Below are 14,579 nucleotides of genomic sequence, written 5' to 3' on the forward strand. Positions count from 1 at the left end.
GGGGCTCCCGGGGGGGGACTTAGGGTTAGGCACCCCCCCGGGAGAGTTAGGGTCAGGCTAGGGGAAGGGGGGGTTAGGGTTAGGCATCCCTCCAGGAGGGTTAGGTTTAGGGTGCGGGGAGGGGGGGTTAGGTTTAGGCACTTATGGGGGGGAGGTTATGGTTAGGCACCCCTAAATGAGGGTTAGGGTAAAGGGGGGAGAGGGTTAGGTATAGTAAAAAATACTTACCTGTCAGGATCTTGTCATTCCGGGATCAGGATTTGAACTGGCGGTCAGACATACCGCTTACAGTACGAACGTAGAGATCAGTAAAACTTTTCTTGTATTTTTATTTTAGATTTTATAGGAGGATAAAGTGCCAATAAGAGTATCTAGTAAATTTCTACAAACTTGTCAGGTTGTAAACCCTAAACACGTCTATGTGATGCTTTTATGCATGAACCTTTTGTTTATGTAGTCACTGAACCATCTGGGTGCACCAGAAAGGTGATCACAGTATGATGGGTCCTACGGAGCCTGATGAACAGACCAGAACATTTGAGGATTGTAATGTCGGTACCAATAGCTACTAAGACTGTAGAAGGCCACTGAGAAGAAATCATTATTACTAATATTAACCTTTATTAACACTGTCTACTGTACATATTATATACTGATTTAATATTGTTGTTTTTCTTATCGCACCATTTTATCAGGCAATGCTGTACAGAGAATATTTCATTATTTTCATCAGTCCGGAGCAATATTAATCCCGGAACTTTGCACCTGTGTAAAACAGACCGTTTGCCGCACAACTCGGTATGTGTGATGTTAAGTCAGTTTCATACATCATTATTCCCAGTACATCTTTGCTAATAGCACATACAAATAATTAATCCACTCAGTTGAGATTTATTCAAGAGATCACAATGGCTGTTTTAAATAAAATTGAAGACATTTAATTATTCTGTTTTACGACCTTGAATTAAAAACAGTGATCAGGATTATGATTTTTTTTTTGCCGACAGAAGCCGAACATTCTGACCTATGAATTTGTGCCACTCAGGACCTCACAGTTCCTCTTGTCAGAGCATATTACGTACCTTTTATACTAATAATTAGCAAATTACCAGTTTATCCACCACTCTGGAAATATGTAGAATAGTGCTCTAGTCTAACTGCTCATTGACAGACATATAATTATGTATTTTCCTTTGCAGCTTCTGAATGAACGGAACAAAGAATAACACAGTTTGCAGGAGCTAGTTTCGTTACAAGAAATGTTTGTTCATTTTTATCACAGTTTGTTTGCAATACAAGCAGGTCCACTAAAGAGTGAGGCCAGTGAAGACGATGCCTAGACCTCAGGCTGTCAAATGCCCCAGTGGTTTTTATAAAACTGATTCAAATAATATTTGTGTTTTAGATAACGCAGCCACAGCTGGCTGCACTGTGTATGTAAGCGGAGGCAGGAGAAAATGTCACTCTTATTTTACATTTACATAACAAAGCCTGCCGAGCTCTTTCACCTCTTTTTAACCTTCTTCCCATAGAATTGACTCTACAGCACAGGATTAAGTGGATTTGTGTTACTCCATTAGATTAATGCCTGAAATAATTTCCTAATTAGATAGATACAAACACTGTGGCACTAGTTACGACAAATAGCCCCTTTCGGTGTGCCAGGTCCCGGACGTCTCGGCCATGCTGACGTTTTTTTCGCACAGAATGTGTGTCTTATTCGCATAAATAAAACAACTGCAGGCGACAAAACTACATTGTTGGCTTGCACTGATTAATTTGATGTGCAACATTTGTATGTCTGTATGTGAATGAGTCTGAATCTGTGAAGAAGTGCTATGATGCAGCCAGGGCCGTTAAGAGCTGGCCCGGGTGAATGGGCATGGCCTAAGCACATCGGCATGGCCACGCCCGCTTAAGAAAAAACCTAGTTGCAGTGCCACAAAGTGGCGCTACGTGCTGGGGAGGGGGACCTGTGAGACCTCAGCCCAGTGCAAATCCATGGGGGGGGGGGGTGATCAGTGCGATCGCTCCCCACCACGGGCTGAAATTGATGAAAATAAAAATAGGAAAATAAAAATAAGAAAAAATAGGAAAAAATAAGAAAACTGTTTGTGGAGTAGCAGCAGTATATGTAAAAAACTGTAGCAACAATTGAGAAATGTTTAAGCTCTTTCACGGGTAGTTGGGTGCCCGCAGCATTGCACCACAGAGCTTAAACATTTCTGAATTGTTAATAAATGTTTTTACATATACTGCTGCTACTCCACACACAGTTTTCTTATATTTTCCTATTTTTTCTTATTTTTATTTTCATTTGGTTCTGTTTTATTTTATTTTATTTCAAATTCTTACTCATTGGTTTGTTTGTTTACGATCACTTGTCTTCTTTGTGTTAATTTTTAAGTGGTCAAGATTTATATTCCCATATCCTATTTATACATACATATTTGAATCAATTCTTTATTACAAATACTGTGATTACCACATTCATTGCCTATCACAACATCTACATATCATTGTAGTTTTTGTACAATTTACATACTTTTTACACGTAGCGCTTCCCTGATATTTAACAAGCCCAAAATACCTTAGTGTTCTTTTAATTGGTTTTGCAAGATTTAAGGGCATATTTATTATCGGGACAATAAGAAACTAGGTATCACCAGGATTTAGCAAAAAGCACATGCAGGGATAGGGGCTCAGATAACAGCCTATCCCTGCGATGTGTTAAAATTAAAGTGATCCCTTATGCTAATACTATACATCCGGGTTCAAGATCTGGCCGCGCCCCTGTGCATGCACAGTCATCAGACTGCGTTGTGCAAGCTGCCATTGCAAGGGAGGAATCCTACGGATCCCTCACTTATACAGTTTTTATTATTCATTCCATAGACTACAATGTCTGATGATTGCGTTAGTTACCGGGGCCAAGCTTCCCGACTTAGTAAATATGGCATTTTATCGGTGGTTGCTTTTGTGATCAAAATCGGATGACCGCAGTGGATATTGGAGAAATCTGCTGCGGTCCCCCATAAATATGTCCTGAGACTGCTTAATATATGCAGGTAGCCCCCCATAATGGGTGTTTTCAGGGGATATTCCTGAAAATGTTTTTTCATAAATATGCCCCTAAAACTTTTGGAAAAAGGGAAAGTATAATTCTTAATTGTAAGCAATGAATGTATAACTTCTGAATATAGTTTAACTATTTTCCTTTTTCTTGTTTCAGGTTGTTTAGCATTTGGATTAACATGAGAAGATCTCATTGTCCTAAATATAAACCAGTCTTCATCAGTCAGATTAGCGGACATTGGCTGTTCTAGAACAGTATCCAGGGTGATGATTGAAATGCAGCACAATGTTCATATGATCTCCAAAATCCGCCATCCAGAAGTCGTTCAGCTAACTTTTCGCAGATATACAAAGTGTGCCAAAGTGGAGCAAACAGGAATCGGCAAACATGCTGTGTAAACCATGAACAAGCACGTGTTGCTGATGGCGTCCTCTATGATTACAGCCAAAAGACAATTAAAAAAAATTCAGCCCAAGAATATAATTGCAGAAGAAGAGGGCCGTTTGAGAGATCAACAGGAAATGCTAACATATTTACATCCATGAAAGATATGATGTGCAATGAAATGTCACAGCATCTGTAATTCGTCTGACTGTCTGGGAGGAGTCCAAGTGAAAGAAAACATTTCAAAAATAAGTTACAGTTACCATCTCGCAATCAGTTCTAAATAAGTGGAATGTAAACATGGCACCAAGCTGTACATGCTAATCAGAGCACGAATGTGTATTTTGGCTAAAAAAAACCTTTCCAGTTCTTTTACATAGAAACAAATACACAGTATTTCTCATGTGAGAACATTGGTCTTATATTTGTAAAAACAGACCTCACTTATCCTGATCATGGTCCTACTTAGTCAGAATAACACCGTAGAAACCATCCCTCTTTGCTTAAACTGCACTCACCAGACGTCAACAACCAATATCTCCAAATCCATCATCATTGGAGTAATCTTTGGAGTCTTCATCACCTTTGGTGTTCTTGGAAACATTTTGGTCATCCTTTCTGTTGCCTGTCATCGGCATCTCCAAACTGTGACCCACTATTTCATTGTCAACCTTGCTGTGGCAGATCTGCTTTTAATGTCTATGGTGCTTCCGTTCTCTGCTACTTTTGAAATCCAAGGATACTGGCTGTTTGGTCGCATATTCTGCAACATATGGGCAGCTGTAGATGTCCTGTGCTGTACAGCTTCCATAATGAGCCTGTGTGTGATATCTATAGACCGGTACATAGGGGTGAGCTACCCACTGAGATACCCCAGCATTATGACTGAGAGGCGGGGTCTTCTTGCTCTACTTTGTATCTGGGCCTTGTCACTTGTGATCTCCATTGGACCTTTGTTTGGCTGGAAGGAGCCAGCACCAGAAGATGAAACAATATGTGAAATCACTGAAGAGCCAGGATATGTCCTCTTTTCAGCTATTGGATCCTTCTACCTTCCCCTTACCATCATTCTCATCATGTACTTCAGGGTTTACATTGTGGCCAAAAGGGAGGGCAAAGTTTTAACGTGTGGGATGAAATGTGACAAATCGGACTCAGAGGAGGTGACATTGAGGATTCACCGGAAGAGCACCCCGGAGAGTATCACTTCCAATTCTAGCGCAAAGCACAAGACTCACTTCTCCGTGCGACTACTCAAGTTTTCCAGGGAAAAGAAAGCAGCAAAGACATTGGGAATAGTAGTAGGGTGCTTTGTCCTATGTTGGCTCCCATTTTTCCTTGCCATGCCTATAGGTAAGTTACAACAGTATTATCTTGTTTCAGTTAAATATTGATGGTGCATTAAGTAGTTCAGATTTGGATTTTAGAATTGAAATTACTTGTACAACAAAAGGACCCTGATTCCCACTGTCACTGGCCAAAGTGCTGATATTTTGTCAATTTAGCCACGAGATTGAAAACGGCAATTTTTTTTAAAGGCAAAAACAGGTTGGATCTGCCTTTAAAAGAAATAGCTCCTTTAAATTTTGTCGCCAAAACGCTGGAATAGTGACACATTCATCAACCCGCAGGCTATTACATTTGGCTTCATGTATAATAACACATGTTTTAAAATAGAGCCTGAAGTTCATCCATGACCCTTACAAGACAGTGGGAGCTTTTGTGTGTGCCGGATGAATATACATGAGAATGCATCGTTAACTATGAAATAAGAATCTACTTTGGTTCTACACTTCTTAGTTGGTTTACACATCTCAGTTATACATATACAGTTGCGACTCCTTTAACCACTTGCCTGGCACGGTCGTATTAGATACGACCACACCAGGCTGGGCTTTCCCTGACATGGTCGTATCTGATACGACCAGTCAGAAGTGCCCACTAGGCGGCTGTGGGAAGCTAATCTTCCCACAGCCGCCTATGTCAGAGGGACCTGCTGGTCCCTCTGCTTCCTCAGATTCCTGCCAGTGTGTCCCGATCACTGCTAGCCACAGTGATCGGGCACCCAGCGGGACCCCCTTCCCGGCAGCCTGTTTTCAATAGAAGAAAGCAGCAGCTGCGGCTCCCGATAGCCACAGCTGCTGCCGACAAGAACCCCCTCCCAGTACTTCTCATAATTGACAGCGGGCTCTGGCCGCTTCCACCCCTGCGTGGTTGCTTGGCTTGATACAATAGAGAAGCAGCAGCCGCGCTCCGTCCCCGGCCGCTCCCACCCCTTCCATCCTGACGCGTCTGCTGCCCTATGTGCCCCGCCACTCCCACCTCTTCTCTGTCGGCGCAGCTGCTGCGCTATGTGCCCGGCCGCTCCCACCCCTTCTCTGCCGGCGCAGCTGCTGCGCAATGTGCCTGGCCGCTCCCACCCCTTCTCTGCCGGCGCAGCTGCTGCGCAATGTGCCTGGCCGCTCCCACCCCTTCTCTACCAGCGCAGCAGCTGCTGCTTCTCTATAGTAATAGAATAGTATGTGGCACCGGTAAGGAAGGAATGGGAGCGGCCGGGGACATAGCGCGGCTGCTGCTTCTCTGACTTGATATAAGTCCTGTAGAGAAGCAGGAGCCGCGCTGTAACCCTGGCCGCTCCCGCCCCCTACATCCCGGCGCTTCACTACAGTACTTGTTCCTCTACTCGGCGGCTGCCAGTGTTGTGTCCCCGGCCCCTCCTTCAACTTCACCCCTGTCCACCCCCCATGTCCTGATCACTGCTGGTCACAGTGATAGGACATTGTATTTTGTATAAAAAAAAATAAAAAAATCATAATTAAATATACATATATATATATATATATGTGTGTATATATGTATGTATGTATATATATATATATATATTAGGGATGTGCAGGCTCGGATAGGTTCGAGTTTGCACGTGGAGTTCGGATTTTTCCCTCCAAAAAAACGGAACTCAGAACGAGGCAAAACGTCATCTTACATGGACGAACATCATCATTCCTGGTCTTTTGTCCAGGAATGATGATGTTCGTCCATGCAAGATGACGTTTTGCCTCGTTCTGAGTTCCGTTTTTTTGGAGGGAAAAATCCGAACTCCACGTGCAAACTCGAACCTATCCGAGCCTGCACATCCCTAATATATATATATATATATATATATGGAGAATTTCCCATATCCTAAATGCTCGGAACCAGGAGCATGTCGGATATGGAATTTTTTCAGTATTTAGAATACTCCGGAGTGCTGCGACGTAGTTGGGGGTCCGGTGTCCAGCTTGTGTTGCAGGGTTTCAGCGGCGTCCATGGAAGGGTGCGGGGTCCAGCAGTGTATGCAACGGGGTACAAGGGGGTTCGGCAGGGGTGTTGGAGGGTCCAGTGGTGTCCACAGCTGTTGATAGCCATCATTACAGTATACCATAAAAAATTCTATTTTTATGGTATAAGGTGTTTAAAAATATATTTTTCTATAAAATCATGTTGGATAAGTTTTAAAAGAACGTTCTTGACCTAATTCAGTCATAAAAAAATTTTGGAGCGGTTTTTGGAAAAAAAAATTGTCAGTTAAGTGGTTAACACAATTGTACATATACAGTACTCAAGAATACGAATGGACCAGTTACAGATTACATTTGGCCTGAAGTCATCATTATATACATTTACCTTCTGAATGGGGTAGGAAATAGCAGCCTTTAGTTCAAGTAATATATTTTTTTTAATTTCCTTTTGTTTATAAAGTATTTTATGTATTTATGCACATTGTGACATATTTGTAGCATATTATTGCATTGATGATAGATAAAGTTATTGAAAATGTATAGAAGTTACAGGGCGCCCTCCTAATAATTGTACCGTTCTCCCCGAAGTGACATAAATCTCAGGTCTGGTTGCTCAGCTAAAGCTCTTTGCTACCCGGTACAAACCATAAACAGAAATATACACAATTACCTCTCCTTTCCTCATCCAGGAAAACGAAAACATTATTTTTTGCAATCATTGAAGAGATCCGAATTCTCTTCTGAGAATACTGTATATTTGTATCAAATAAACAGGAGTGCCAAGATGAGGGTCAGGCAGGTAGAGCTTGTTTGGGACTCTTGGGACTTGTACCTGCCTGATCCAGCTCCATCTGCGACCCCAGGGCTGGCTGGCAACTTTCAGGCTGGGGGGCAAACACAAGCAAGTGGCCCCGGCTTTTTTCCCCCCCAAAAAATGAAGAAAAATATGATAGATAGATATATGAGGAAAGGGTGTCTCACTGGAACCTCATCTGCTCTGCTGACCTTGGTGGGCACAGAAGAGTACCCTCTGCGTCGGCCCTTCCCAGCAAGGGTCAGCACTGGATCCTCTCTTGTCTCTCATGCTGGCTTGACTCCACCGGCTACATGATTCACAAAGGGCGTAACCTGAAAAGCAAAGGGCTGGAATTACCTCTTTTGCACATTTATATATATATATATATATATATATATACACACGTACACATACTGTGCTTCCTAACCCCAACCCTATCCCACACTGTGCTCCCTAACCCGAATCCCACTGTGCCCCCTAACCCCAACCCCACACTGTGCTCGCTATCCCACCCTGTGCTTCCTAACCCCAAGCCTATCCCACACTGTGCTCCCTCCTAACCCAAATTCCACACTGTGCCTCCTAACCCCAATCCCACACTGCATACCTCCCAACTGTGCCGCATTCAGTGGGACAGTCCCATTTTTATGGGGCTGTCCCACCCACGGGCCGCAGTGTCCTGCGGTGGGGGCGAAGTTGGGGGAAGCATACACCGCTGCTCTGCATAGCAGAACAATGTGTATGCAGAGTGAGAATAGATGCTGTGCGCATGCACACACCATCTTTTCACAGTACGGAGGGAAGCCCGGGGGCAGTCCAGCATCTCGGAGATGCTGGGCACGCCCCATTAGTGATGTAAACGGAGCATGCCCATAGGTCACGCCCCTTTACATGCAAGCCACGCCCCTTTTCAGGAGCATGCACGCAGCCCCACACTGTGCTCCCTATCCTCAACTCCACAGTGTGCTCCCTATCCCCAACCCCACACTGTGCACACTATCCCACACTATGCTCCCTAACCCCAACCATATTCCACATTTTGCAACCGTCTCCCCCCTCATCCCCACACACCTACCCACGCACAATTGGAAAGCCCAGGACCACCTTCTGTCTTTTCACAAGTTCAGCTGGCTCCTCTGAGTCTGACGACTGCAGTGCTGCTGCACTGCCTGTGTCACTCTTCTTCACTGCAGCGCAGTGCAGGGCCAGGCAGCTGCTGCTGAGCTTGCTGCTGAGCAGGAGATGAGAGGATGAGCAGCAGTGAGCACTGGGGTGGGGCGGGGCTGCTGTCTGATGACTCCTTGGAACTCTCAGCCAGTGATATTTGAGGAGTCTCTGGTCATCAGACAGCAGCCCCGCCCCCACCCCACTGCACAGCCTCTCCAGTCCCCGGCATAGTTGCAAAGTCCGCTTATAACAATTGGGCTTCTTTTTTTTGCAAGTTGCTTGTTGCTTGTTTTTGGGCTTATTTTTTTGTGTGCACTGCAGAGGCACCCCTAGAGGTAAGTAAATGTGTTTGCCTGTGTGTTTTGCACTGGTTGTGTCTGGGTAACAGAGGGCAGTAGCCAGTGGACAGGGTGAGGTTGGAGGGGGCAGGCAAGAAGGAGAGGTAAACTAGATGATAGAAATGAGGCAGGTACAAGGGGGCGAGTTAAAATGACTGAGGCTGTTAAAAAGAGGGGATAATGGAATTAGACAGGTGACAGGAATGAATGAGGTAAAGAAGAGGGGTGAGAGAAATGTGGAGAAGAAGAGTCAGGTAAAGGAAAGGTGGGTACACACTAGATGATATGTCGCCTGATCCTGCGGATTGGACTGACATATTGTCCACATAGGCCAGTGTGTACCCACTATGCACGACCCTGCGCACTCCTGTGGGTCATCCATCAGGGTCGTTCCATCAGCCTGCATGTAGGGCCGATGGAACGACACAGATGCCGACGCTGGCATAGTGGAAGGAGCCGGTGCCCGACATATCGGACGTTTGGTCACCACATCGTGCAGTATGTATCGACTGCCCGATATATCTTGCGTTGTCGGGCGTCACATCGCCAAGTGTGTACCCAGCTGAAGACTGGCAAGGGAATGAGGTATGAAAAGAGGGAGGAGGTAAAAATATGGAGGCTGGTGTAGAGGGAGTAAAGCAATATAGGCAGATAATAAGGCTGTGCATACACTAACATATTTAGGTTAGAGAAGAGGGGGAATAAAGGACGTTAGGCAGGTAGAGAGTGAGGACAAAGAGACACCCCCATAAATTGGGCTTTTTAGGATTGGGTTGGGCTTGTTTTGGGCTTGTTTTTTGCTTATAGGTTGCTTGTTTTCCATTTCAGAGTTGGCAACACAAATCCCCGGCAGCAGTGTTAGATTAAGGCACGCTGAAGCTGGCCAGTTTTGGAGGTCACTAATGCCCGGGGCCTGCCCTGCATGTCCATGCAGCGTGCGGCCCCCCAGGGCTTCAATTGTACCAGCCCGGGGTGCAGAAGGCACCCTGCCCCCCCGGCCCAGTCCACCCCTGCCAGATGGAACACATTAGTTTTGCCTAGGATGTGTGCACAGCATGAAGGCCTCTATATGAGCTGAGCCTGCAGTCTAGAGTGGCCCAAGACGTGGCAGCACCAGGGGCATATTTATAATGGGTGCAGGGGGTCCAGGGGGGCCAGCACCACACACCTTGCACCCATATTATATTTACCTCTCCAGTGTCCCACGTCGCAGCTGCCATTTTCCCGGTGACCTGCGCATGTGCTATAGACTCTGGGGACACTCTAGTGCCCAGAGTCTTTCAGTGCGGCACTGCCTGTGACAGAGACTGCACATGGGCCCTCTCCTCTCTTGAAATGCCCCTGGGCAGCACTAGGGACCAAGAGTATTGTTGAACACCCTGGGAGTGAATGTAGCAGAGCTGAGCTTTGTCTTGTCCAAGGGTGATAAACAGACAACTCTGCCTATATGTTATCATTATGAAAAGGCTTAAGAAACACAGAAGAAGCGTAAAATAATAAGTTTTAAGTAGAGATGTGCGCTGACCCCTGTGTTTTGGTTTTGCATCTGGATTCATGTTAGTGTTTTGGTTTTTATTTTGCAAAACCACCCTTAAGTGTTTTGGTTTTGGATCTGGATTTTTTTTTAAAAAATGATAAAAAGTTTTCAAAAACAGTTAAAATCATGTAATTTTTGCAATCCGAAATTTGGATTTAAAATCCAAATTCCGAACCGCTGGAAGATCACTCAGATTTATCCGAATCTCCTCAGGAGATTAGACCTGCGACTTGGATTTGTCCAAATACATGAAATTCGGGTGGATTCGGATTTCTGGAGAACCAAACCGCACATCTGTAGTTTTAAGTGAGCAAAGGCACACTAATAAATGAAGGTAGTTTGAAGATTGAAAATCCATTCTACTTTTTGAATATGTTGCTGTGCTAGCAATTATTTTATAATTTTCATAGCAGTTATATGATAAATAAGGCTGGCATTGTGCTTACATGTAGGAATAAGACAAATATGGGTGCTAAGTTTAGAATGCAGATAATTCAAGTCATGCTTATGATTAGAAACTGTTATGCAAGTTATTTTGAGAACAAATATATATATATATATATACACATTATTTCAGTGACTTTGCAAGAACACAGTAATGTTCTGTAGTATAATTAATATATTAATCCACAAAATGGAACATACACTGCCATGACATTTAAACATGAATTTCACCTCAAACTAAAAATGTTTGGTCTGATTTATCAAAATGGCACAATCCCTATAGTCAGGAATACAAGAGATAATCTGTGATGATAAAAAAAAATTAAAATAGGAAAGATAGGTAAAATAACAAAAGATTACTTACCCGCACTTCTCTGTTCTAAGCGCGTTACCTTGTGGAATCCATTAGCTCCAAGCTACATGAATGCAGTGCCGCACCAGGCAGTCCTATTCACAATGCTTTGGAAAGAGATGGGACCTTCTGAAGCACTAGTCACATCCCTCCATAACTTTGTCATGCCCACTCCACCTCGGAAAACAGATGATACAGTATTATGCCATGTTATACTCCCGCTGAACGATGTTCTGGAGGGTATAGTGAGAACGATATGAGCTTTCTAAATAATATTAAAACCAGTACAAAAAGGTCAGTAACGAAGCTCACACCCACTGTGGTGACAGGGTTCAGATCCTGGTATCCACTGTCCAGTTCTAGCAGTGCCAAGATCCCAGATAGCAAGCTGCTGGCTCCTCACTTCTAAATCTTCAGTGCCAATGTCACTTCCATAAGCATTGAAAGTGCCCGACCTCCCTGTGATGTGCTGTACAACTGGCAGACCTGCAAACTAATATACAGGCTGCAGCTTGGTACTAGACATGGGATGCTCCATTTCCTTCCTCTGATTGTCAAAAATCCAGACTCTGCTGAACAGAGAAAATGAAGATCCATGTAATGAATAATTTTAAAAAACAGTGTAGAGTAAGACATCTTGTTAGCAGATGGGACCTCTAGGGGTTGGCAGGCTCAGCCAGGCGGTGCCACCTCTCGACCAGTGGCCCTGGCTAGTACTAATCTTGCCAACCCCTAGCTACGGTCCTGGCTCTGAGCACTTTATCCACAGGAACTGACTTTTCAACTCAACCTGCACCTAACTGAATATATCCCTAGGAATTCCAAAAAACCCACCCTGAGCAGGAGACAGAATTTCCTGCTCGGAACATTACAGGTACTCTGTTGCTGGAACCACCTTATCAGAGGCTCAGGGGGTGGAAGGTAAGTGACATTCTTTTGTTTTACATAAATTACCATATTCCACCCAAAAGTAAGTTTTTAACTTTGGCTGGACTTATCCCATAACAAAAGACTTACCCATTGTTTGTTCTGTAACATGGAGGTCAGAGTGCAGAAGTACTGAGCTGTTTTTATTTGCTGGAATCTCGCTTATCCATGGAGTGGTTCAGTAAACAAGATCTTTTCTTGTTCATCTAAGTGTCACAATGCAGAGCAGGCAATTTCCAAAGCACTGATGTCTGCTTCTTCTGGAGAAAAGAACTGGCCTGTCAACAATGTTTACACTTATGCTGCATCAGACATTAAAAAATCCTTAAAACTCTGGAAAATCAAATTTTTTGCAGACAATCCAAGAAATAAAGCAGCGCAACAGAAAAATAAATATCCTGGTGCCATTCCATTTAAGATGAGTCAACATAGTCCTTGTTGTTTTATTAAAAAAAACATAACAATCAACCGTAATGAGCAGAGGTCATGAATAGGTAAAAAATATCAATATTTTTCTAGTTGTTGAGTTGTAAAAATTATGTTAAGATTGATTCAATTTTTTACATCAGCCCAATAAAGTCAAGGGCAGTGAGGAAGCATCATAACTTCATAAGTTGTATGAGAAGTTAAGCTGGTGACACATGTACGGATCAAAATCTGATCTAGTTCCATCAGAATTGTTTCGCCAGGGTGTGCTTGATCAAGACATGAAGGATAGCGCAAGAAGTCAGATGCACGGTGCAGTCTGGTTTCTTCACCCACATTTTATTTCCTCTAAATATTCTGCTGATAAATAACTAAGTATGAAATGTATGAAAACCACTAAATATTATTTGTGATTCACCTCATCCAATTTTCAAAATTCACGTGCTTTATTTGTTACACAAAACTAGGCACAGGCACATGGCAATTCCCATTTCCCAGTCTAAACACAATCATCTTGCCCCACAGACCCCCGGGAATGTGATGTACAAAAGAGAACTGTGCACTGTACCTCAGCAGTTTGTGCATTGTAAATGTTCAGGGTAACATATCTAAAGTTGGGCATCATTGATTACTTTTCACATTTTGGGGAAAAAATAATGTGTGTTTTTTTTTGCACTAGGACATGGGCAGGAAAGTGTTTTGATGTCAAATTGTGACAATTCAGGGTACTGGTCAAACTTTTTCTGCCAATATTCGTGAATTTCTCTATCATTTCCTGTCCATAAGGGACTGAAGTGTGTAAATCTTTATCCCATCAAAATGTATTTTTTTGAATTGTTAAAAAACATTCTCATTCCTTGGAAGGGGGATTTATTTGACAATTTACTAGGTAACTGATATGTGGGTTTTTTTGCAGTTTTTAAACTGAGATTCAAGAAAAACAAGTTTACACATAAAAACTCATTATTTTGAAACTACCATATGTAGAACCACCATCCTAATTTGTATACATGGAAAGTATACAAACTATCCTGGCAAACAGCTGTATTATGACATTGCCACTTCATGCAGCTTTGAGCTACAGTATCTTGCCTGCCAGAATGAGAAACATTTTTTTTATTTGTTTTAAAAAAATACCCTCTCTTCAATTATTCACAAAGCCAATGCTGCTCAGCACTGGGCCTGGTCTTCTAGTATAATTATTTATATAAATCAGCAGTATTATTTCTATATTAAGGGGCAGTATTAATTATTTATATAAAAAGGCAATAGTAATTATTTATTCTTCTAAAGAATAAATAAAGAGGGAAATTAAAAATATTTTATTTTATTTATCTAAAAGAGCAATATTAATTATTCTTATACAAAGTGCAATATTAATGATTTATTTATCTAAAGGGGTAATATTAACAATGTATTATGAAGAAAGCAAAATTCATTAAATATGTAAATAGGCAGTATTTATTTTTTATAAATATGTATTATTTATGTATTTTTTATGTATCTAAAGTAGGCAGAATTAATTATTTATCTGAAGGGGCAATATTAATTATTAATTTATCTATATAGTGTATTATTTTTTATCTAAAGTGGCAATTTAATTATGTATTCTTACAAAGAGGGCAATATGAATTATTAATTTGTATAGGGGCTGTTTTCTTTATCTTAAGGGAGCAATATTAATTATCTAAAGGGGGCAGTATTTTAACCTTAAAAAGGCAATATTAGTTATTTTTTCTGAAGGGCAATATTCATTATTTATCTGAAGGGATAATATTATTTCTTTATTCTCATAAAGGGGGCCAAATTAATGTATTATTTATAGGTGCACTGCTATTTATTTAAGTTATTAGA

General features: G+C 42.3%; 1 protein-coding gene across 1 annotated transcript in view; it reads left to right on the forward strand.

The window, feature by feature from the left end:
* Nucleotides 1-3,425: 3,425 nt before the first annotated feature.
* The window catches only part of ADRA1A (adrenoceptor alpha 1A), a 60,280-nt gene continuing 49,126 nt past the window's right edge, over nucleotides 3,426-14,579 (forward strand). The window contains exon 1 of the mRNA XM_088453060.1: nucleotides 3,426-4,813. Coding sequence (XP_088309186.1) covers nucleotides 3,916-4,813 — 898 coding nt within the window. The 5' untranslated portion in view covers nucleotides 3,426-3,915. The remainder of the gene's footprint in view (nucleotides 4,814-14,579) is intronic.

This window comes from Taudactylus pleione, unplaced genomic scaffold (assembly GCF_031769625.1).
Source record: "Taudactylus pleione unplaced genomic scaffold, aTauple2 ptg000567l, whole genome shotgun sequence".
Classification (NCBI taxonomy): domain Eukaryota; kingdom Metazoa; phylum Chordata; class Amphibia; order Anura; family Myobatrachidae; genus Taudactylus; species Taudactylus pleione.